Below are 25,201 nucleotides of genomic sequence, written 5' to 3'. Positions count from 1 at the left end.
GAATTCCATCAGGTTTGTCGTTTTAATGACCCTACCCACAAGCGGCGCCTAGTCTCTTCTTTTGGAAATTTGTAAAACGATATTTTTTTTAACATCATGTTATAGTTTATGCAGCCAACTGCACAACATGTGTTAGGCATCGTGACCGTTAACTGTTGTAAATGATCGACCAAAGTTGCCTCATTTCACTATCAAACCATACGTAACTAAGGAGAAGCTTCACCGCATCACGTGATAAACAATGGCGGTCAGGGGTCGAAGTACCCGTATGTTTGGTTCCGAGAATAGGTAGCCCCACGTCATTTTTAAAATTTTACTTATTATTTGGAAGTTATTAGTAACGTTTTCTAGATTTAATATACGGTATATCTAGTTTTTATTTATTGTTATTATTATTATTATTATTATTACTGATTAAAAATATATTATATATGTGCGGCTCCCTGATTGGTATGAAAACAAAGGTCTGGATCAACCGAGACTATCTTTAACGGAAGTTAAATAACTGACTGGTATTAGATCCATTATTTTTATTGCTAGAGAGCGTAGCATTCGCGTAAAATAGGTGGTGTTATGGCGTCAAAAATGAACTTGGAATATGGTGTTTTATAAGACTTTTTTATTTCTTGATTTTATCGATTATTTGTATTTTGTATAACATTGTTATTGAATAGCTATAGTTGCACGATATTCTAGAACTAACAATGACTTCAGAAGAGATTGTAACGGAAAATGTTGGGGCAGCAGGTGATTTTGAAACGGTCCCAAACTCAAGTTCGACTTCGAATTCCAGGAAAAGACCATTTTTAGAAAGTATGATTTTTGTACTCAACATTAGAATGTCATTAAATAAATAATACTGCGTTTTCAATTATTTTATTAAACAATCTTGTTCTAATACAAATTGCAAACTGTCAGTAAATACATCTAGTTAACACGAATCCAGGTCATTTCTCTTAGTTTGTACCCACAATAACTTGTAAGTATATTCTCACAAAATATAAAAAAAAAACCCCACAAAGCACGCATTATTTTAAAACATTTTAATAACAAAATATGCACTATTTTAATAACAAAGACAACAACAACAATGCTATATAATAATGATATATTGAATAAAGTAAAGAAAACCAAAAAACCCAAAACAACCCATGAGTATATACTCACAAAATACACATTATTTTAAAACATTTTAATAACAAGGACAACAACAACAATGCCATATATTGAATTAAAATCAAAATTTATAACAACAAAAAAAAACATGAGGGTGAAACGACCCTGTTAAGAGGGCGAAAGGACTCAGGGCGAACAGGAATAAGGATGAAATGACCTGATACTGGTCAGTTAAAATGTGTACATCATTACTAGTGATTTCCCTAGAAATTAGGCAAGGCATGGTGGACCAAACACTTTTGGGGAATTGTCACCATTTTCAGGGCACTTGTTTTTCATTAAAAATACAAATTTTTTTTAAACTAAAATAAACATTGATGTAATTTATGTGCTTGCTTTAATAAATGAATGGCAAAAGATATAAAAGGCATATTTTATTAATTAATAATACCTTTTTGGGTGTTGTATGAAGGCAATTTTATAATTAATTACTGAAAAAGGCTTGTTTAATCTCAGGGCAGCATGGTGCTGATTGAGGCAAGATGGTGCTTGACTATTGAGGCATGGTGCTGCACCATGCTAAAACAAGCTAGGGAAAACACAAATTACTACATGTTACTTTTTGTAGGCCTATGTTAGTATGTGTTGTGTTGCTAACTATATCAATATGACATGGTTTCTAGAATTTTTACAAAATCCACTAGCCATGGGATCAGTGACGTACTAAGCATGATTAAAAATTCATTAGCCCTACTTTACTTAATACAGTTTTACTAATACATAAATAAATAGCAGTGATAATTAATGATAACTTAAAATACGGTGATTCAGATGTGACATACAAAATACAGTAAAAACTAATCATATTTAATTATCTTTATGAAATTTATTCTGGTACATAATTGCCTTGTCCAAGTCTATCTTTCAGTGTTATCAAAGGCTGTGAGCTGACACATGCGCACATAAAAATAACAATGGACTATTCCACTGCTGCTTGGAATTTTTCGTGTTCTGTCAATGGAGTTTGCTGTCAGTATTGTTTTAAGTGATTTTGTAACAAAGGGCAAATTACAACTGAAATCCTGACATGAAGACTTAAATGATGCAATAATGGTCCCAGGATTACTGCAATAAACACTTGAACACATTGCTATAAGCACTATGATGAGTTTTGCGAGAGATGTCAACATTGTACGTCGCCTGTTTTAGTAATCGCTTTTACTTTTTTCTTCTTTTAATATTAAGTTTTTAAGCAACATAGAACATTCTGCTTTGTTTTCTGTGCAATTACAATTGTTTCTGGTAAATATTAAAGGTCTGTGGAACATTTTGTGATGAAATTTTCAAGATTTTTGTTTGTTTTCGTATGCTATTAACGGATGTTTGTCGTTATAAAGCTATTCAAATATGCGACATAATTTGTATTGATTTAATGCTAAACGGTTCTGTGTAGCAAATAACCGATTTATGCTATAAACCGACATGCAATAAAGTGGATTCGACTGTAGTAATAATCAGATATGTTACCTAAAGAGGGAGATGGACAGTAAAAACACTAAGATTGGGGGGTGGGTTTGTGGGCAGGATATTCATATAAATTACAAAATAGACTTAAATGCAGTATTTGACAACTTTCACTAGCTGTCGGACATGGCAATATTAGTTATTTACTGGTTCAACATTGAATATCACTATGATAGATTTGACTATAATATCACCTCATGGCTATATGACATAAATGTTGAGGGTTTTTTAATTACACTATTTTGTACAAACACAGTAATATTTAGTTATATTAAATTAGAAACATCTTAGTCTGAAAAGAACATTTTAAGTAGCAATTTTATATTGAAAGTTTTTTCAATCTTCTGAAAATGGAGCCCAGTTTATTGTTATTGCAGGTATATGCAATGTGATGTCTTTCACCCCCCCCCCCCCCCCCCCCCACAACCCACCCCCACCAAACCTATTATTACTGAATTCTTTACCTCACTGGAAAAATAAGTTGTCTACTTACGGTACCTGAATTAATCCATGTCAAAATAGTTCTGAGTTTCATATTTCATTGTTTGTCCTGAGTTCACATCTGTCTACAAAATGTGTGGCAGGCTGCTATAGTAATTCCCAATCATATTGCTACCAAAATTTGAGAAACCTATAAAATAAACACAAGATAGACTTCACTATAATCCCTGAGATTGCATTTCCTATTTATCACTAATATCAGTAATATTCAGGTATTATTTTATTGCATGGCTTCTTAGAAAAAGTTACATGCACATGTAAAATACATATGTACAATGTACTACATGTAGATGCGATTTAGTTTTTTCCATTGTGAACTCGTACTATGTACATGTAGATATGTAAAATGTTATTAATTATTATATCATGTATACTATAACTTCTAATATAGGTTTTGTTGGTTTTTATTTTTATATTAGATATTTCAGTTTTTAGTTATTTGAAGTCAGAACTGACAAGAGGGTATATGCTTGAACGTGATGAGTTTAAGTATGCGGAGCGAAGAGAAAGGGTTTACACTTTTATGAAAACACCACGAGAACTTGAAAAGGTATTTAATTTGAATCTATTTGTATGGTTTTTAAAGTGTTCAAACATGCTGGTCCTGGTATGTACCTACATGTACATGTACCTCAGCTATCTGTTCAGAAGAGGGGACAATATTTATATTTATAGGCCCTGTGCTTTGAAATATGTAGGCAAGTGAAAAATCAGCTTAACTACATCATACATGTAGATAAACATATTATGGAATAGGCAAGCTGTTTTTTCTCTTCATTTTTAAAGGACATAGGAACATGAAATAGTTGACAAAATTATTTTGTTTTTATCTTGATAACACATTTCTGTAGGTTTGTATTTCTTTTGCATACTTTGTTAAATGTATCACATATAAAAAAAACATTTATTTGGCTGACAGCAGGTGAGCGATTGCCCACCTTCAGGGCTTAAAGGAAGGGACAATTAAGGCATTTGGCCTGATATGCATATTCAACGATATATAATGCACATTATTGCTTAATATCAACAAGTATAATCTTATAGTTAATTAATAAAACGGTTAAATGTGACGGCTATTATATATAACGGACACAGCCATTTTGTACCATCTCAGTGAGTACGCCCTCTGGCGAGCTGGTGGTTACGTAATATTTACTTAACGCGTAACGTCAGGAATGAGCCTTAGAACTAGAGAAACACAATCTGCCTGGTTTTTGCGGGATGATAAATAGTCATACATTGCAATGTTCTGTAATAATATACACCCCAGTAAGCCAGCAATAAGTAATCCAGCACTATATATTATTTTTTTCAATACAAAATAAAATACCATTGTCAAAGTAGCTACACAACAGGTCGAAATAATTAACAATGTCCATACATTAACCTACGTGCTGAAATGATACACGGAGTGTTTTCTTAGTTAATTGGTCTATGCTGTTAGTTGCTTTTACCTGTGATTCCTGATTTGCAGGTGTGTATTTGATTGGTAACCAGACGAGCCAATTAATTGACGCTATCTAGACACAAAAATACATACCAGTATTGTAGAATATTACCTGTCGTCCCTGAAATGGTAATGGACATGGTTTATTACTGTAAATAGTTCTGTAAAACTATTGATTAAGGAGACTTTTTCATCTAAAACCACAGAACTGACCAATTATGTAGTCCCAAATAAAAAATTATCACTTGGGTATCGTGGGTTGTCGTTTTTTCTCCAACGTAGCATATCAATAGGCCTAATAGTGTACATTTTTCCTTTGGATTATTTAGCAGAGTAAAATACTATAACCCCATTTTGTTCCGTTAATGCAACTTGAAATATACTTAGTTAAATAGTTTATTATATTATTACGTCATTTATGCTGTTTTACAAGTCAGGTTGATAAAAGAGAAGCGCCTTGTCGAAAATTACTGTTTTTGTTTACACTGTACATACAGGAGATGGTCAGGAACTGACGTCACTTCGCCTCAAGCTATCCCACCGGATGTCACAAAAACGAAACAAAATGGCTGCCCCCAGTTAGCAGAAATAATCATGGTTTTTTATTAACTCTAACATTACGCGTTTTTCATTTGCTAAAGTGTCAGTATGTGTTGGTAGTCCGGGTATGCATCTTTCCAACACATAAGGCTCTTGTTTGAGTTGACCTTACCTTTAATCTTAAAATAATTTTGATTTAGCCAGTTTTATGATATATGTAGAGTTTTATTAGTCAAAGACTAAATGTTATAGCCACTTTATATAAAAATTAACAACTGGCTAATTTGGCAATGTACAGAGTGAGCCCTTCACCTTGAAACACGAGGGATGTGTTAGTGAGAGAGAAATCGGTGTATTTTGATACACCTCTCCAGAGAGCCATTACCATAATGACCTCATTGACCTGGGTTAGAGCCGGTACTGTTTCTGACAATAATAATAATAATGATTATGTACATGTACTCAGGGCTTTTAGATTATGGTAGCCCCACCTCCCATGGCTAGTGATATTCAATGTTGTGCTAGTAAATAACTACTATCATCATGCCCGACGACTAGTGAAAAACAACGAAGTTGTCAAATGCTGTATTTAAATGTATTTGTAAATATGAATATTCTGCCCCCCCCCCCCCCCCCCCCCCCCCCCCCCCCCCCTCCCAATCAAAGGGGTTTTAAGCTCTATCTCCTTATGGGGACATTTCTGATTGTTCCTATTAGTAAAATTGTATTTACTAAATTTTTTAAATCACTGATCCAATGTCTAGTGGATTTTGATTAAAATTCTAGAAAACCAGGGCCTGTGCTTATAAAACTTAAAGTCTAGACTTTAAGGTTTATAAGCACTGGGCCAGGTAGTGATTCTGACATTTTGAATCGGTAGTAATGGTAGTTTTAGAATATTATGTAAATTTAAGCTTTGTTTTTCTTTTTTGTCATTACAGTTCTGCACTTATGGTTTCTTCCTATGCTTAGATGCCTTTTTATTCATCTTCACTTTGATGCCAGTTCGTATCCTGATTGCAATTGTCCGACTTTTTACTCACCCATGTGGACTCTTTTCCTCCAGGTATTTTTCAGTTTTAACTTTGTTAATTACTACAGAATTGTTGCCATTCATTGAAAATGTGTAAATGTTATAATTTTGCTTGATAATTTTACTAACAAAAAAAAGAAAAGATCATGCATGTAAAAGAGTAATAGAAAATTAAACAAGTCAGCAAAGATAGTAAAAACAGATTACATTATTTATTACTTGACCTTTAACATTTACAGTGAAACCTCACAAAACCGGACCCTCTGTAAACCGGAATTCTCTCAAGACCGGACATTTTTCGCTGCCCCTTTTTAAATATCTGTACAGAAGAGACTTTTGACTTGGTCCCGAGGGTGTCCGGTTTAGAGGAGTTACACTGTATATACATAGAAGTGAGGAGTGTCAATCCTTTATATGTACTGTAGATACTGAAATTAATGGTCCCGAGGGTGTCCGGTTTAGAGGAGTTACACTGTATATACATAGAAGTGAGGAGTGTCAATCCTTTATATGTACTGTAGATACTGAAATTAATGGTCCCGAGGGTGTCCGGTTTAGAGGAGTTACACTGTATATACATAGAAGTGAGGAGTGTCAATCCTTTATATGTACTGTAGATACTGAAATTAATGGTCCCGAGGGTGTCCGGTTTAGAGGAGTTACACTGTATATACATAGAAGTGAGGAGTGTCAATCCTTTATATGTACTGTAGATACTGAAATTAATGGTCCCGAGGGTGTCCGGTTTAGAGGAGTTACACTGTATATACATAGAAGTGAGGAGTGTCAATCCTTTATATGTACTGTAGATACTGAAATTAATGGTCCCGAGGGTGTCCGGTTTAGAGGAGTTACACTGTATATACATAGAAGTGAGGAGTGTCAATCCTTTATATGTACTGTAGATACTGAAATTAATGGTCCCGAGGGTGTCCGGTTTAGAGGAGTTACACTGTATATACATAGAAGTGAGGAGTGTCAATCTTTTATATGTACTGTAGATACTGAAATTAATGGTCCCGAGGGTGTCCGGTTTAGAGGAGTTACACTGTATATACATAGAAGTGAGGAGTGTCAATCCTTTATATGTACTGTAGATACTGAAATTAATGGTCCCGAGGGTGTCCGGTTTAGAGGAGTTACACTGTATATACATAGAAGTGAGGAGTGTCAATCCTTTATATGTACTGTAGATACTGAAATTAATGGTCCCCGAGGGTGTCCGGTTTAGAGGAGTTACACTGTATATACATAGAAGTGAGGAGTGTCAATCTTTTATATGTACTGTAGATACTGAAATTAATGGTCCCGAGGGTGTCCGGTTTAGAGGACTTACACTGTATATACATAGAAGTGAGGAGTGTCAATCCTTTATATGTACTGTAGATACTGAAATTAATGGTCCCGAGGGTGTCCGGTTTAGAGGAGTTACACTGTATATACATAGAAGTGAGGAGTGTCAATCCTTTATATGTACTGTAGATACTGAAATTAATGGTCCCGAGGGTGTCCGGTTTAGAGGAGTTACACTGTATATACATAGAAGTGAGGAGTGTCAATCCTTTATATGTACTGTAGATACTGAAATTAATGGTCCCGAGGGTGTCCGGTTTAGAGGAGTTACACTGTATATACATAGAAGTGAGGAGTGTCAATCCTTTATATGTACTGTAGATACTGAAATTAATGGTCCCGAGGGTGTCCGGTTTAGAGGAGTTACACTGTATATACATAGAAGTGAGGAGTGTCAATCTTTTATATGTACTGTAGATACTGAAATTAATGGTCCCGAGGGTGTCCGTTTTAGAGGAGTTACACTGTATATACATAGAAGTGAGGAGTGTCCAATCCTTTATATGTACTGTAGATACTGAAATTAATGGTCCCAGGGTGTCCGGTTTAGAGGAGTTACACTGTATATACATAGAAGTGAGGAGTGTCAATCCTTTATATGTACTGTAGATACTGAAATTAATGGTCCCGAGGGTGTCCGGTTTAGAGGAGTTACACTGTATATACATAGAAGTGAGGAGTGTCAATCTTTTATATGTACTGTAGATACTGAAATTAATGGTCCCGAGGGTGTCCGGTTTAGAGGAGTTACACTGTATATACATAGAAGTGAGGAGTGTCAATCCTTTATATGTACTGTAGATACTGAAATTAATGGTCCCGAGGGTGTCCGGTTTAGAGGAGTTACACTGTATATACATAGAAGTGAGGAGTGTCAATCCTTTATATGTACTGTAGATACTGAAATTAATGGTCCCGAGGGTGTCCGGTTTAGAGGAGTTACACTGTATATACATAGAAGTGAGGAGTGTCAATCCTTTATATGTACTGTAGATACTGAAATTAATGGTCCCGAGGGTGTCCGGTTTAGAGGAGTTACACTGTATATACATAGAAGTGAGGAGTGTCAATCCTTTATATGTACTGTAGATACTGAAATTAATGGTCCCGAGGGTGTCCGGTTTAGAGGAGTTACACTGTATATACATAGAAGTGAGGAGTGTCAATCTTTTATATGTACTGTAGATACTGAAATTAATGGTCCCGAGGGTGTCCGGTTTAGAGGAGTTTCACTGTATATACATAGAAGTGAGGAGTGTCAATCCTTTATATGTACTGTAGATACTGAAATTAATGGTCCCGAGGGTGTCCGGTTTAGAGGAGTTACACTGTATATACATAGAAGTGAGGAGTGTCAATCCTTTATATGTACTGTAGATACTGAAATTAATGGTCCCGAGGGTGTCCGGTTTAGAGGAGTTACACTGTATATACATAGAAGTGAGGAGTGTCAATCCTTTATATGTACTGTAGATACTGAAATTAATGGTCCCGAGGGTGTCCGGTTTAGAGGAGTTACACTGTATATACATAGAAGTGAGGAGTGTCAATCCTTTATATGTACTGTAGATACTGAAATTAATGGTCCCGAGGGTGTCCGGTTTAGAGGAGTTACACTGTATATACATAGAAGTGAGGAGTGTCAATCCTTTATATACTCTTCAAAAAAAGAAACGCAAAAGGGTACAAATGGGTTATAACTCCGATTTTATGTTTCCTACCGGTTCATGCTTTGTGAATATAAGGTCATTGCATGTCCCAAACACATTCCCACGGTTACATTCGATAAAACGCAGCTACTGTACAATAAAGTTCCAAAATGTGAATATTCGCAAAAACGCAGCCACGTGCAAACCATGTCACCACTGCACGTGCGTTGTCTGCACGTGCAACATGAACACCGACAGTATAAAAGTGCAGGGTGTTCGCTTGCCTGGCCTCTGTATCTGGCCGACAGTTGACAATCCAGGACATGCTACGTCTCAGTGAACCGCAGAGAAACAATGCCATCGGCCGACTAGACGCAGGCGAATCCAGAACGGCCGTTGCCAGGGCATTCCATGTGTCCCCAAGCACCATCTCCAGACTGTGGGACCGTTACCAGCAACATGGACCAACACGTGACCTCCCTAGATCCGGTCGACCACGGGTCACTACCCCCGGGCAGGACCGCTACATCCGGGTACGCCACCTTCGGGAACGATTGACTACTGCCACCTCCACAGCCGCAGCAATACCAGGTTTGCGCAGGATATCCGACCAGACCGTACGGAACCGCCTACGTGAGGTAGGAATTCGTGCCAGACGTCCAGTTCGAGGTGTCATCTTAACACCACAACACCGTCGACTCCGACTGCAGTGGTGCCAGATTCATCGACAATGGCCTCAACTGCGATGGAGACAGGTGTGGTTCAGTGACGAGTCCCGATTTCTGCTCCGACGTCATGATGGAAGATGTCGCGTGTATAGGCGTCGTGGTGAACGTTATGCGGCAAACTGCATGCAGGAAGTGGACAGATTCGGCGGGGGTAGTGTCATGGTGTGGGCAGCCATCTCACACACTGGCAGAACTGACCTGGTCCACGTGCAGGGCAACCTGAATGCACAGGGCTACAATGACCAGATCCTCCGGCCACACATCGTTCCAGTTATGGCCAACGCCAACGCAGTGTTCCAACATGACAACGCCAGGCCTCACACAGCACGTCTCACAACGGCTTTCCTACAGAACAACAACATTAATGTCCTTCCTTGGCCATCGATATCACCGGATTTGAACCCAATTGAGCATCTATGGGACGAGTTGGACCGACGCCTCCGACAGCGACAACCACAGCCCCAGACCCTGCCCGAGCTGGCAGCAGCCTTGCAGGCCGAGTGGGCCACCATCCCCCGGGACGTCATCCGTACTCTGGTTGCTTCAATGGGCAGGCGGTGCCAGGCAGTTGTCAACACACGCGGAGGCCACACCCGGTATTGGCTCCAGATGACCTTGACCTCGGTGGTGTGTCCTATCACTTACTCACAATGGACTAGAGTGAATTGTGAACAATCCTGCAACATTTGGTAATTATCGGACTCACCATTCAATAATTAAATCAATTCTCCAAATGTTACGACAATGTGGTTTTGCGTTTCTTCTTTTGAAGAGTATATGTACTGTAGATACTGAAATTAATGGTCCCGAGGGTGTCCGGTTTAGAGGAGTTACACTGTATATACATAGAAGTGAGGAGTGTCAATCCTTTATATGTACTGTAGATACTGAAATTAATGGTCCCGAGGGTGTCCGGTTTAGAGGAGTTACACTGTATATACATAGAAGTGAGGAGTGTCAATCCTTTATATGTACTGTAGATACTGAAATTAATGGTCCCGAGGGTGTCCGGTTTAGAGGAGTTACACTGTATATACATAGAAGTGAGGAGTGTCAATCCTTTATATGTACTGTAGATACTGAAATTAATGCAAGTGACGGTGGTCTGACTAAATGCGACATGAAATTAATGCGAGTGGCCTCCCTTTGAAATATTACTTCTGTGTACTTTTTGATTAAATCCCGAGTTAAAGGCATCTTCAATGAGATCAACTCACTAACATGTCTATGTACATGTTAACTAACTTGTTTAGTCCCTAATGTTTTTGGTGTGATCAACTCGAAGCATATTTTTGCTATAATTTATGTAACGTGTATAGTTACAAAAATCAGCAAACAGTAAAAACAAAGAAACGGTCAACCTCAGGATTAGCGTGCTAAAACCCATTCACACACGATGAATCGTGTCGGCTTTTGAAAGGGTTTCCAAAGACCCTGCAATCATTGCACATTGCTGGCATCTTGCTGGACTATTGGACAATTAGTCTGTCTCGCCTACAATGCATTGTTTTATAAATATATTAGAATTTTAATCTTTGTTTTTTTTTATTTTTCAATAATAACGTCTGACACAAAGACAAAACCATAGAAATAAATGCGTCATATTATTAATGCGAGTAACACTAACTCGTGTTTTTTACATTAATATTATGATCACATTTATTTCAGAATCTACAGTATTTGTGCTGAACATGGATATGTGGTCTTTTAGAACCTATTTTTTTTTTTTTAAATTAATAGTTGAAATATTTATATCAGCATATACGTCTACTTTTTTCATGATTTACTAATCTTATCTGACACCCAAAAGCTAACCGACGCCATATAACTGTAAATAAAATGTGTTGAGTGCGTCGTTAAATAAAACATTTCCTTCCTTCCTTCCCAAACGCAGAAGTGAGTTTTTTTTATTATGCTGGAGTGTTATTAATGACTTGTCTGTGAACTCCTTTCAGTTCTCGTCGTTACCTTGAGTCTGCTCACATCTGTGATCTTCTGAAAGGCATAATATTGTTTGTTGTGTGTTTGATCCTCGATCACATTGACACGTCAATGATGTACCATCTGGTGCGGGGCCAGTCCGTCATCAAACTCTACGTCTTCTACAACATGCTTGATGTAAGTGTAGTCATTCCCACGGGGAATTTACTACAGGGTAATTATTTCCGAGCCAATTGTTTTCTAAATTGCACACAAATTTTTTTTTTTTTTTTTCCAAAACACTTTTAGTTTTTTTCTTTATGTCACACCAAAATTAAATTATTTACTTCTTTTTTTTCTGTACAAGGGTGGGACGGACTATAGCTATTGGTGGGTTATGACTCTTTTTATGGAATCATGTTGCTTCATATGCTCTGGGGGCGGGGTGTAGCCCAGTGGTACAAGGGTGGGACGGACTATGGCTATTGGTGGGTTATGACTCTTTATGGAATCATGTTGCTTCATATGCTCTGGGGGCGGGGTGTAGCCCAGTGGTACACGGGTGGGACGGACTATAGCTATTGGTGGGTTATGACTCTTTTTATGGAATCATGCTGCTTCTTGTGCTCTGGGGGCGGGATGTAGCCCAGTGGTACAAGGGTGGGACGGACTATAGCTATTGCTGGGTTATGACTCTTTTTATGGAATCATGTTGCTTCATGTGCTCTGGGGGCGGGATGTAGCCCAGTGGTACAAGGGTGGGACGGACTATAGCTATTGGTGGGTTATGACTCTTTTTATGGAATCATGTTGCTTCATATGCTCTGGGGGCGGGGTGTAGCCCAGTGGTACAAGGGTGGGACGGACTATAGCTATTGGTGGGTTATGACTCTTTTTATGGAATCATGTTGCTTCATGTGCTCTGGGGGCGGGGTGTAGCCCAGTGGTACAAGGGTGGGACGGACTATAGCTATTGGTGGGTTATGACTCTTTTTATGGAATCATGTTGCTTCATGTGCTCTGGGGGCGGGGTGTAGCCCAGTGGTACAAGGGTGGGACGGACTATAGCTATTGGTGGGTTATGACTCTTTTTATGGAATCATGTTGCTTCATATGCTCTGGGGGCGGGGTGTAGCCCAGTGGTACAAGGGTGGGATGGACTATAGCTATTGGTGGGTTATGACTCTTTTTATGGAATCATGTTGCTTCATATGCTCTGGGGGCGGGGTGTAGCCCAGTGGTACAAGGGTGGGACGGACTATAGCTATTGGCGGGTTATGACTCTTTTTATGGAATCATGTTGCTTCATATGCTCTGGGGGCAGGGTGTAGCCCAGTGGTACAAGGGTGGGACGGACTATAGCTATTGCTGGGTTATGACTCTTTTTATGGAATCATGTTGCTTCATGTGCTCTGGGGGCGGGATGTAGCCCAGTGGTACAAGGGTGGGACGGACTATAGCTATTGGTGGGTTATGACTCTTTTTATGGAATCATGTTGCTTCATATGCTCTGGGGGCGGGGTGTAGCCCAGTGGTACAAGGGTGGGACGGACTATAGCTATTGGTGGGTTATGACTCTTTTTATGGAATCATGTTGCTTCATGTGCTCTGGGGGCGGGGTGTAGCCCAGTGGTACAAGGGTGGGACGGACTATAGCTATTGGTGGGTTATGACTCTTTTTATGGAATCATGTTGCTTCATGTGCTCTGGGGGCGGGGTGTAGCCCAGTGGTACAAGGGTGGGACGGACTATAGCTATTGGTGGGTTATGACTCTTTTTATGGAATCATGTTGCTTCATATGCTCTGGGGGCGGGGTGTAGCCCAGTGGTACAAGGGTGGGATGGACTATAGCTATTGGTGGGTTATGACTCTTTTTATGGAATCATGTTGCTTCATATGCTCTGGGGGCGGGGTGTAGCCCAGTGGTACAAGGGTGGGACGGACTATAGCTATTGGTGGGTTATGACTCTTTTTATGGAATCATGTTGCTTCATATGCTCTGGGGGCAGGGTGTAGCCCAGTGGTACAAGGGTGGGACGGACTATAGCTATTGGTGGTTATGACTCTTTTTATGGAATCATGTGCATGTGCTCTGGGGGCGGGATGTAGCCCAGTGGTACAAGGGTGGGACGGACTATAGCTATTGGTGGGTTATGACTCTTTTTATGGAATCATGTTGCTTCATATGCTCTGGGGGCGGGGTGTAGCCCAGTGGTACAAGGGTGGGACGGACTATAGCTATTGGTGGGTTATGACTCTTTTTTATGGAATCATGTTGCTTCATGTGCTCTGGGGGCGGGGTGTAGCCCAGTGGTACAAGGGTGGGACGGACTATAGCTATTGGTGGGTTATGACTCTTTTTATGGAATCATGTTGCTTCATCTGCTCTGGGGGCGGGGTGTAGCCCAGTGGTACAAGGGTGGGACGGACTATGGCTATTGGTGGGTTATCACTCTTTTTATGGAATCATGTTGCTTCATATGCTCTGGGGGCAGGGTGTAGCCCAGTGGTACAAGGGTGGGACGGACTATAGCTATTGGTGGTTATGACTCTTTTTATGGAATCATGTTGCTTCATGTGCTCTGGGGGCGGGATGTAGCCCAGTGGTACAAGGGTGGGACGGACTATAGCTATTGGTGGGTTATGACTCTTTTTATGGAATCATGTGCTCTGGGGGCGGGGTGTAGCCCAGTGGTACAAGGGTGGGATCGACTATAGCTATTGGTGGGTTATGACTCTTTTTATGGAATCATGTTGCTTCATATGCTCTGGGGGCGGGATGTAGCCCAGTGGTACAAGGGTGGGACGGACTATAGCTATTGGTGGGTTATGACTCTTTTTATGGAATCATGTTGCTTCATGTGCTCTGGGGGCGGGGTGTAGCCCAGTGGTACAAGGGTGGGACGGACTATAGCTATTGGTGGGTTATGACTCTTTTTATGGAATCATGTTGCTTCATGTGCTCTGGGGGCGGGGTGTAGCCCAGTGGTACAAGGGTGGGGCGGGGTGTAGCCCAGTGGTACAAGGGTGGGACGGACTATAGCTATTGGTGGGTTATGACTCTTTTTATGGAATCATGTTGTTTCATGTGCTCTGGGGGCGGGGTGTAGCCCAGTGGTACAAGGGTGGGACGGACTATAGCTATTGGTGGGTTATGACTCTTTTTATGGAATCATGTTGCTTCATATGCTCTGGGGGCGGGGTGTAGCCCAGTGGTACAAGGGTGGGACGGACTATAGCTATTGGTGGGTTATGACTCTTTTTATGGAATCATGTTGCTTCATATGCTCTGGGGGCGGGGTGTAGCCCAGTGGTACAAGGGTGGGACGGACTATAGCTATTGGTGGGTTATGACTCTTTTTATGGAATCTTGTTGCTTCATATGCTCTGGGGGCGGGGTGTAGCCCAGTGGTACAAGGGTGGGACGGACTATAGCTATTGGTGGGTTATGACTCTTTTTATGGAATCATGTTGCTTCATATGCTCTGGGGGCGGGGTGTAGCCCAGTGGTAAAGTGTTCGCTTGATGCATGGTTGGTCTGGGGTTGATACTCGTCGTAGGACCGGCCTCGGTGGCGTCGTGGCAGGCCATCGGTCTACAGGCTGGTAGGTACTGGGTTCGGATCCCAGTCGAGGCATGGAATTTTTAATCCAGATACCGACTCCAAACCCTGAGTGAGTGCTCCGCAAGGCTCAATGGGTAGGTGTAAACCACTTGCACCGACCAGTGATCCATAACTGGTTCAACAAAGGCCATGGTTTGTGTTATCCTGCCTGTGGGAAGCGCAAATAAAAGATCCCTTGCTGCCTGTCGTAAAAAGAGTAGCCTATGTGGCGACAGCGGGTTTCGTCTAAAAAAATCTGTGTGGTCCTTAACCATATGTCTGACGCCATATAACCGTAAATAAAATGTGTTGAGTGCGTTGTTAAATAAAACACTTCTTTCTTTCATCGGTGGGCCCATTGGGCTGTTTCTCATCCCAGCCAGTGCACCACGACTGGTATATCAAAGGCCGTGGTATGTGCTATCCAGTCTGTGGGATGGTGTATATAAAAGATTCCTCACTACTAATGGAAAAATATAGTGTGTTTCCTCTCTATGACTGTGTCAAAATGACGACATCCAATAGCCGATGATTAATAAGTCATTGTAAACTGATGGCGAGTGTGTTCTGTATTGTGATTGGTTAATTACATTCTTTTTCCGGGATCAAATAGACAATAACACCCGGAAAGCTAATGACGTCATTAGAAAGTAACGTCATTAGCAATTGGAACAGGCAAAGTTGATGGTTCAAGGGTTTTTCAAGAAATACAAAATATACAGTTAGTTCTGTACAAAAACTATCCAGTTTACAATGGACATACCCATAATGAGTTTTTATATTTGTGGGTGTTATTGTCTATTTCATAATTTGATGCCCGCAAATGTTTCATTTTTGACATTTGTGGGATCGAATAGACAATAACACCCGCAAATCTAAAAACTCCATATGGTTATCTCCTGATTAAACCATTAAAACTGTTAATTAAACCAATATTCTTAAAGTGTAAGCTAAGTAAAAATTAGTGCAATAACGTACTCGTGGTACGCATGGTTACTGCAGACTTTCCATGCCCTGGAAAACTACTTAAGTGTGATTGTAATGAAAACTGAGGTATATTATAAGAATAGATTTGCTAGTTGTTAATCAATTTTCCAGGTGTGTGACCGGCTGTTCTCTGGATTTGGCCAGGACATCTTGGATTCCCTGTTTTGGACAGCTACTGAACCCCGGGGCAAGAAGCGAGAACACGTAGGAGTGGTTCCACATCTTCTCCTGGCCATCGTCTACGTCAGTATCCTTACACGATTCACATAGAACATGTCAGCTTGAGTTAATGACAACTACAATCGGTTAATTTGTGTTATGGGTATGGAAAATGGTGAATACCCAAAAGATGTATCTGTAATCAGTACCAACAGTTTGATCATTGTATGCATTTAATTTTTGTGACTATGTGTACACAAATGTGACCCACTTACATGTATGTTATCTTCACATGGTTAAGATAATTGAATTTAATTACCATATGTTTTTAATGTGCCACAGTCAGGTGCTATTTTGACAACAGATAAATTTTAATACACAAGAGTCATACATTGTATGTGTTTTGGATTTGGCGGCTGATTTTGTTGTTGTTAAAGTGTGTTTTAAAACTGCCAGATTCATTTTTACTTTGTATAAAGCAATGAATATATAATATATACCCGGGGCGGTTCTCCGTGTTGCCAAATTCTAAACTGAAAAGTGATTTTATAGGGTTTTTCTGTTTTGCATTGGTGCACAGACCTGTTTTAACATTTTTGTTTTATTATTTTATTTTTATTTTATTATTTTTATCCCACTGCCCCCTGACCTTTCTCTTTGAATTTCATCTGAATTTGTCCCGGTCTGGCAGCTCCTATTTTTCAACTTCTTTTACTGTCCACCTCCACATCCCAGTCCTTGTTTCTCCAACTGTGACAGGTGTTTTTCTTTTGTGGTTAGTTTTATTTGTTTATTTATTTTAAAAAAACCATTCATTGAAAAATATTCCTATCTGAAATTGTATTCTGTTATATTCTTAACCGTGAACAGTTATCCACACACTGTTAATCTTATCTCAAGCGACAGTGTTGAATGTGGCATTCAATTCTCATAACAAGTCCTTGCTGACCATCATGATGTCTAACAACGTAAGTAGGCCACATTTCTTACCTTTGATTTGTCTGCTCTGTTTTCTGTAGGGGCGGGATTTAGCTCTGTCGGCGCCTGCCTGAGATGGCTGGGTTGTAGGATCAAACCCTCTCAGCAGAAACACTTTTCTTTTCATCAAAACATGTGCCCCGTGACTAGTATATCAAAGACTGTGGTATGTGTTTTCCTGTTTGTGGGAAAGTGCATATAAAAGATCCCTTGCTGTGTGATAGCAAAAAATCTCATACAGTGTTGTCTTGAAAGGATATGTAAGAATTAATATTATAAGCTGGTCTGAATTTTGTGCATATAAAAGGGATTTTGCTGTTCCTCTGAACACTATGGGTCAGAATTATCAAATGTTTGACATCTAATTGCCAATGATTAATTAATCAATGTGCTCTAGTAGTGTCATTATACAAAACAAACTTTAATTTATTAGCTTGTTTTCTATAATTAAGATAATGTAATAGTAACCGACCTCAGTGGTGTCGTGGTTAGGCCATCAAATATAAGATTGGTAGGTACAGGATTAACAGCCTGGTACCGGCTCCCACCCAAAGCGTGTTTCACGACTCATTGGGTAGGTATAAGACCACTACACCCTCTTCTCTCACTAACCACTCACAACTAATCCACTGTCTTGGACAGACAGCCAAGATAGACGAGGTGTGACCAGGACAGCATGCTTGAACCTTAATTTGATAAAAGCATGAAAATAAGTTGAAATCAATGTACATGTAGTAGTGAATGGCATAAAGAAGGGCCCTTGTTGTAGGCCTCAGTGCCCTGAACAGTATTTGGCATCTTTCTAATTGGCCATCTTACTCGAAAAGGGGTGGGACGTAGCTCAGTGGTACAGCGCTCGCTTGATGCACGATCGATCGTTGGTGGGCCCATTGGGCTATTTCTCGTTCCAGCCAGTTCACCACGACTTGTATATCAAAGGCCATGGTATGTGTTATCCTGTCTGTGGGATGGTGCATATAAAAGATCCCTTGCTGCTAATCGAAAAGAGTAGTTCATGAAGTGGCAGCAGTGGGTTTCCTCTCTTTATATCTGTGTGGTCCTTAACCATATGTTTGACACCATATAACTGTAAATAAAATGTGTTGGGTGCATCATTAAAGGTAGACTAAACTCCAACAAGAGCCTTATGTGTTGGAACGGTGCATACCCGGACCACCAACACATACTGACACTTTAACAGATGAAAAACACGTAATTTTAGAGTTCATAAACAAACATGATTATTCCTGCTAACTGGGGCAGTCATTTTGTTTTCTTTTTGTGACGTCCGGTGGTATAGCTTGGGGCGAAGTTACGTCAGCTCCGTCCAACTTCTCTATGCACAATATAAACAAATGCTCAAATTTACGACAAGGCATATAGTATAGTATAGTATAGTATAGTATAGTAATTTGTCAAATTCAAGGCCTGATAAAGGGCTAGCTCTGAGTCGACAGAAAATTACGCCAAATTATCTTATAAACTTAAAAAATTGCACAACACCAGATATTTTCTATCAAAATATCAATTATTTAATGAAACAATTTTGTCATATTAAAATAAAATTCACCCGTTATTTTTTAAATTCACTATTGGCGAGGGCCAGAGCTAGCCCTGCTTTATAGGAATAAAAGAAGGACTGTTGGGAGAGAGATAAAATAGGGAGGAGGGTGTTTATTTATTAAAACACAAAGTACACAGCACCTTGTATAATACTATTGTTCACTAATATTGGGTCATTTATATGGAAAGAAATCTATTGCCAGTATTACAATGTCGTGATTGTGTCTTTTCAGTTTGTTGAAATTAAGGGCAGTCTTTTCAAGAGGGTAGACAAGAATAACTTGTTTCAGATTTCCTGCAGTGATGTCAAAGAGAGATTCCACTACGCAATTCTTTTGTCAGTGGTCTTTGTCCGAAACATGGCTGAATTTTCGTGGAATCTAGGTAATTGTTTAAATTATGTTCTAAAATAGGGAACCTGTGAATTAACAGAAAATATATTAGTCTCCAACTTTTTGTTTTAAATTTCCTTTTGAATTTTTATATTGATCTTCATAATCAATTCCAAGGCCAACCCAGGAAATGTTTTAGGGAGGGGACCAAGGACAAAAGGGAACATTGACCAACTGCCTAAAGAGGGCACTTCAATGAAAATTGTGAATGAATTGTTATAAAAATATGGTATTTTAAAATTTTCATTGATATATATCCTTTCACACCCAATAGCCAGTGATATTTTGTTATAAAATTCCATCCCCTGCACCCTGCCAAAACAATTTGATGAAAATTTAGCATTTGATTTTTAATTTCCTTATAGCTATTTTTTGTAAAGTTATGATAGTCGCATTGGTAATTATATAATACCCAAATTTTATTTATTCAAATTAAAATAATTTGTGTCTAAAAATATTTTATCAGCAATCTTACTTTGAATTTAATTTTTTTAGTATAAAAGGTCTGTTTAAAATACATCATGTAATGTTCCATTTTATCAAATCATGTCTTAGTACAAAATGAGGTTATTGGATGGTAATGCATGCAACCAATCAGTGTGTATGGTATTAATTTAGGACTGTTTTCTGACATCTTAAAATATATGAAAAGTGTTTTCCTCATTACAGTTCATGCTATAAAATAAACCCTAACCAGTAATAATTGTTAGGGATAGTTGTACCGTTTTAAAATTATTGTTTGTTACAATTCGGTTTTGTGTTTAGAAACTCTGCATTTTTTAAATTTTATGTCTGTCTGTTGATAATTAGATGTAGATGGGGTTTTTTGTGACATATGTTTTCTCAGTCTCATTTTGTATAATGGATGTGATTACATGATAAAGTATTATTTTCAGATCATATCTGGGTGATTGTTCCCGATGTCATTCTTGTTCTTGGAGCAGAGTTCATTGTGGATTGGATCAAACATGCTTTTATTACCAAATTTAATGAGATTTCTTCTGACGTAAGCAAGATGTTCGTTCCCCTGCTTTAAATGTTCAAAGGAGTTGGGATTTTTCATTGGTGGTTGTTTTTTGTTTTTTGAGTGGGGGGAGGGGAGGGTCCTTCTTTTTTTAGAAATGAAACTGGATAAAATGAAATTATGTCTGTAATTTTGTGTATGTGTGTTGAAAAAAGATCCCAACATATTTTATATGTTATTTTTGGTATTTACTTAGAGTAAATCAGGGTTTTTTTTAAAGTAGTATTGTGCTGGTTAATATGTACACAACACTTTTGATCATTTCACTTAAAGGGAAATAACTCCTGAAGGAAGATTAATATTCCTTCATGGTGATTGATTAACATATGAAGAGTTCAGGTGCAAAACGTGATATATATAAACCATTTTCATTCTTTTTTTTAGTTAAAGCCATTATTGTATGCCAGTAAGGGCTAATCGTAGGCCCGCTGATTTGCCGCAAAACGCGATTGATCCTTATGAAATTGTATTGGGTAAATCCCGTTTTTCAATCAAAATGCGATATACGCCAATTAAAAAAATCACTTTTACTGTAATGAAAAAAAATGAATATATCGTGTTTTGTGCCTAAACTCTTCATATCAGTATTTAAATCATTGAGCAATGCAATATAAATTCATGTATATTCCTGTGGTTTGCAAGGTTTAAGGGCAGTAATTGGTTGCCCTTGTCTTGTAGAGATCTATATATTTCAGAAACACTTCTGATTCTATATTTGTAATTTTCAGGCTTATCAAGATTTCACGGTGAACCTAATTCAGGATATGGCTTCAAGCAGACAAAAGCATGTATGTTATTTGGACTATTAGTAGTTTATCTCTTAATACCATAACACTAGGCAAAACAGTAGATATTAGTAGGGGTATACAGTATAACCACTTGGTCAATGTATTGCCATACATTATAATTATCAGTCATTATTTGCTACACTATTTTGAGGCTGATTACTCTATATGTTTTGTTGTTTCTTTACCTTTTATTCTTATGCTACTTATAGACTGAGTCTCTATTTAATATCCTATACCCCTGAAATCATTTGTAGACTTACACTGACCTCTGATATCCACTACGGACTCTTATTAAGGAGGATCTGTGTTGACGTAATTGTGTTTTTTATTATATAACATTTAGTGAAATATCTTAAAATATCAGTGAAATAAGTGTTATTAGTCACTCAGTGACGATAACACATTTTAGAGTGAAAATTTCACTCTAAAATGTGTTATCATCACTGTAAAAAGTGTTATTCTTACTGTAAGAAAGCCGGAACTATTTTGCTACTGGCATTTTAAAAATAAAGGTAAATTGCCAAAAGTTACATAATTTAAATAAAAACTTTCATGTTTTTTTTTGTCGCGCAAGCACGACTCGTGAGATATGATTGCAAACTTCACTCGATGAGATATAAATCATATTTGACAAAAAAACTTGAAATATCCTCTATGCATTGCAGGCATTCACTGACCTGGGAGACCAAGTGTCCAGGAGAATGGGTTTCACTCCGATACCACTGGCTTGCCTTCTCATTCGAATCGTTTCCAAGTCCATTAAGATCTCAGGATACCTCGGATTAGCTGTCATGGTGCTTTTGTATTTATGGTCAGTATGTACATTGTTAGGAGAGGCACATTTATGTATTTGATTAACATATTTCTGGCTGGATAAGTTATGAACATTTTGTGGCTGGATAGGTTGTTGTAATAATTGTTATTATATTTATAATATGGAAATACTTCTTGATATGCTCTGTTATTAGATAAAATAGAAATTAAATAACAACAAATTGATACTGTTGTGGGTCAGAGTTTCTAGGGGTTTTGTTGTTTTAAAATTAAAACAATCTTTAGTGTTGTTTTATGTTTATTGTACAGTTTGCTGACCTTCAAGATGATAAACAGCATCATACTCCTGGGTCATGGGTCTCGCGTGTTGGCACGACACAGACAGAAATCTGGGAAAACCAAACCTCTCGAAATCAACTCACAAGTCATTCCCAAGAAGTTTGAAAAAAATACAGCTCCTAAAACTGACCAGGACTCCACATCAGAGACACGCAAACCGACCTCCAGTTCACAGGTTGTCACGGATACCGGCTTAGTTACCAGTAGTCTGGTGACCACCTCTGCCAGTTCTCAGACAGTGATTACCAGGACTAGTCCTTCACATGTTGTAAACAGTTACTGGGAGGCCGAGACGACAGACGCTATGTCCGAAACGCCCAGTGGGTGGTCAGTTTGCTCGCCCTCCGGACATGTGACCATTAGTCAGTGTTCCAGTTCCAGTTCATTAGAGTGCTTTGCTCATGGCTCAGAAATCAACAAGTCCGGAACACAGACTCCCGATTCGGAATATTTTGAATCAACAAGTCAGGATCTTCCTCCCACGGTTGTGTCTGCTGTTGACAAAGATAAGAAAGTTAAATGATGGTCAGTGTTCAACAAATGTTTGAGAAAGTCACTAGCCCTCACATCTTGGCTAGTGGCTAGAGCTCTATGTTATAGAACAGTTGATAATTTCGCCTAGCCCAAACCAAAAATGCACCAGCCGGGATTGAGGGCTAGTGGATGTGTCGAATCCTGATGGTATAAATACTTGTTACTCGTGTTGTTGGTGGTTATGTCAAAGAGCTGAGCTGTCTTGTATCTCCAAGTCCTGTGGTAGTTTTTCTGTTTGTCTGCCTTCATGTAGGCACAGTGGTTGTGTTCATAAGAACACTCTAATCACTGGTCATGAATTAGGAATCAGGGCTCACACTGCAACAAATTTTGGTTTAACCAATTTTCAGATATATAAAGCATTTCCTTGAAAATTATTAAAATGTGGTTAATTTAAGGAATATTTTATTAGCCAAAGACTAAATAATATAGCCACTTTGTATAGAAATTAGCAATTGGCTAATTTGGCAATGACCCGTGTGAGCCCTGAGGAATAACTATCAAATCTATTGAGATGTCGGACTAAGCACAGTTTCAGTTCTGAAATGAAAACAATGTGAGAACTACATGCAATTTTGCCAGTGCCAAACAGTGCCATAACTTTTTATAAATATTTAATTTATGATCTCTGTATGGAGTCGTACGACAATGTTTATTGAGGAAGTGTTGATACATTTTGGTTGATATGTATTTTGTCTATCGGGGTCTACTTTACTAAATTCTCATAGCTTTTATGATCTCGTGGTAAAATGCATAAAGACTTGCAATGGCAGTGTAATGTTGCTCCAGACAGCTTTGTGAATTAGTCCCTAGATATATTAGTGCTAAGATTGATCGACATATTAAAACCTGACATCCAATCGATGCATAGGTGTACAGACTCCCATGTTTGTAGAGGGAGCAGGCTGGCTTTTGCCCGAATTAAAGAAAAATGCCTGAATCTGCTTAACAACTTTTATTCATATTAGCGTTACTACCAAACAGCTATACAGGGTTGCAACGAATCACTACGCATTTTTACATGGATTACTACTAATTTTAGGGTAGAATGATGCAGGCATGACAATCTTCCGCGGATCTGCGGATTTGAAAGCCATTTAGGTTGTTTCCTTTGATCGCGTACTGTCCGCGTTACGCACAGTTCGCAAAGCTTTCAGCTGATTTCATCAAGTGTCATTGTCATGCCTGATGATGGAAATACATGGTAAAAATGTCTCAGGTTACCACATTTTGCCCAAATATCTGTTACATTTTTGCCCGAATTTGACATTTTGTTCCAACACGGTCTCCTATGCTTATGACCGGATGTTCATTATGTTTGGAAGTACGAAACTATTATATAACATGAAGAAACTGTTATTAATAAAGCGACTGACTTACGGTAATTGTTGTCCATGCCCTCATTAATTTTGAGTCTTGTGTTGAGGGATGTTGGTATTAGTAGTCCATTCATTCAAAGATCCCAAAGAATGTGACTTTTTTCAGTACATTAAAACAAATGCCCTTATTATCTGGGATTATAGTATATTATGCATATTAGTATTATTATTACATCCATCTAGTCTGCCTAAAACACTATCTAGTCTGTGATTGATTAGAAATATTCTCCACAAAGATGGCTGGTGTTAATGAACTAATGATTTTGTTATATTTAGCTATTCTTCTGTCTGACATACATGTAACTTTTGATCTGTCTCAAAACATTTTATCTCTTTCATTTGGGAACCAGCCTCGGTGGCGTCGTGGTTAGGTCATCGGTCTACAGGCTGGTAGGTACTGGGTTCGGATCCCAGTCGAGCCATGGGATTTTTAATCCAGATACCTACTCCAAACCCTGAGTGAGTGCTCCGCAAGGCTCAATGGGTAGGTGTAAACCACTTGTACCGACCAGTGATCCATAACTGGTTCAACAAAGGCCATGGTTTGTGCTATCCTGCCTGTGGGAAGCGCAAATAAAAGATCCCTTGCTGCCTGTCATAAAAGAGTAGCCTATGTGGTGACAGCGGGTTTCCTCTAAAAAAACAAAACAGTGTCAGAATGATCATATGTCTGACGTCCAATAGCCGATGATAAGATAAGGAATCAATGTGCTCTAGTGGCGGCGTTAAATAAAACAAGCTTTACTTTACTTTGGGATGTAGCCCACTGGTAAAGGTATAGGATTGAACCCTGTTGGTAGGCCAATTGGGCTATTACAATGTCTTGTTCTAGCCAGTGCACCATGACTAATATATCATAGCCCGTGAT

General features: G+C 38.8%; 1 protein-coding gene across 2 annotated transcripts; it reads left to right on the top strand.

Annotated features, from left to right (window-relative positions):
• The first annotated feature begins 581 nt into the window (after positions 1-581).
• Positions 582-24,712, top strand: LOC121383087 (transmembrane anterior posterior transformation protein 1 homolog). Of its 2 annotated transcripts, none has more exons than XM_041512862.1 (11): positions 582-813; positions 3,570-3,691; positions 6,070-6,194; positions 11,847-12,009; positions 16,515-16,650; positions 17,433-17,530; positions 19,337-19,487; positions 20,392-20,501; positions 21,248-21,307; positions 21,973-22,118; positions 22,391-24,712. In XM_041512862.1, the coding sequence occupies exons 1-11, from the start codon at positions 705-707 to the stop codon at positions 22,941-22,943; spliced, it is 1,773 nt and encodes a 590-aa protein (XP_041368796.1). In that variant the 5' UTR covers positions 582-704; the 3' UTR covers positions 22,944-24,712. The 2 variants fall into 2 exon arrangements, with proteins under 2 accessions (XP_041368796.1, XP_041368795.1); XM_041512861.1 differs by having other exon boundaries at positions 3,561-3,691.
• The last annotated feature ends 489 nt before the right edge of the window (positions 24,713-25,201 follow it).

Source organism: Gigantopelta aegis, chromosome 10 (genome assembly GCF_016097555.1).
Source record: "Gigantopelta aegis isolate Gae_Host chromosome 10, Gae_host_genome, whole genome shotgun sequence".
Lineage (NCBI taxonomy): Eukaryota > Metazoa > Mollusca > Gastropoda > Neomphalida > Peltospiridae > Gigantopelta > Gigantopelta aegis.
The sequence above is the reverse complement of the archived record's forward strand: the minus strand, read 5'-3'. Positions and strand labels throughout refer to the sequence as shown.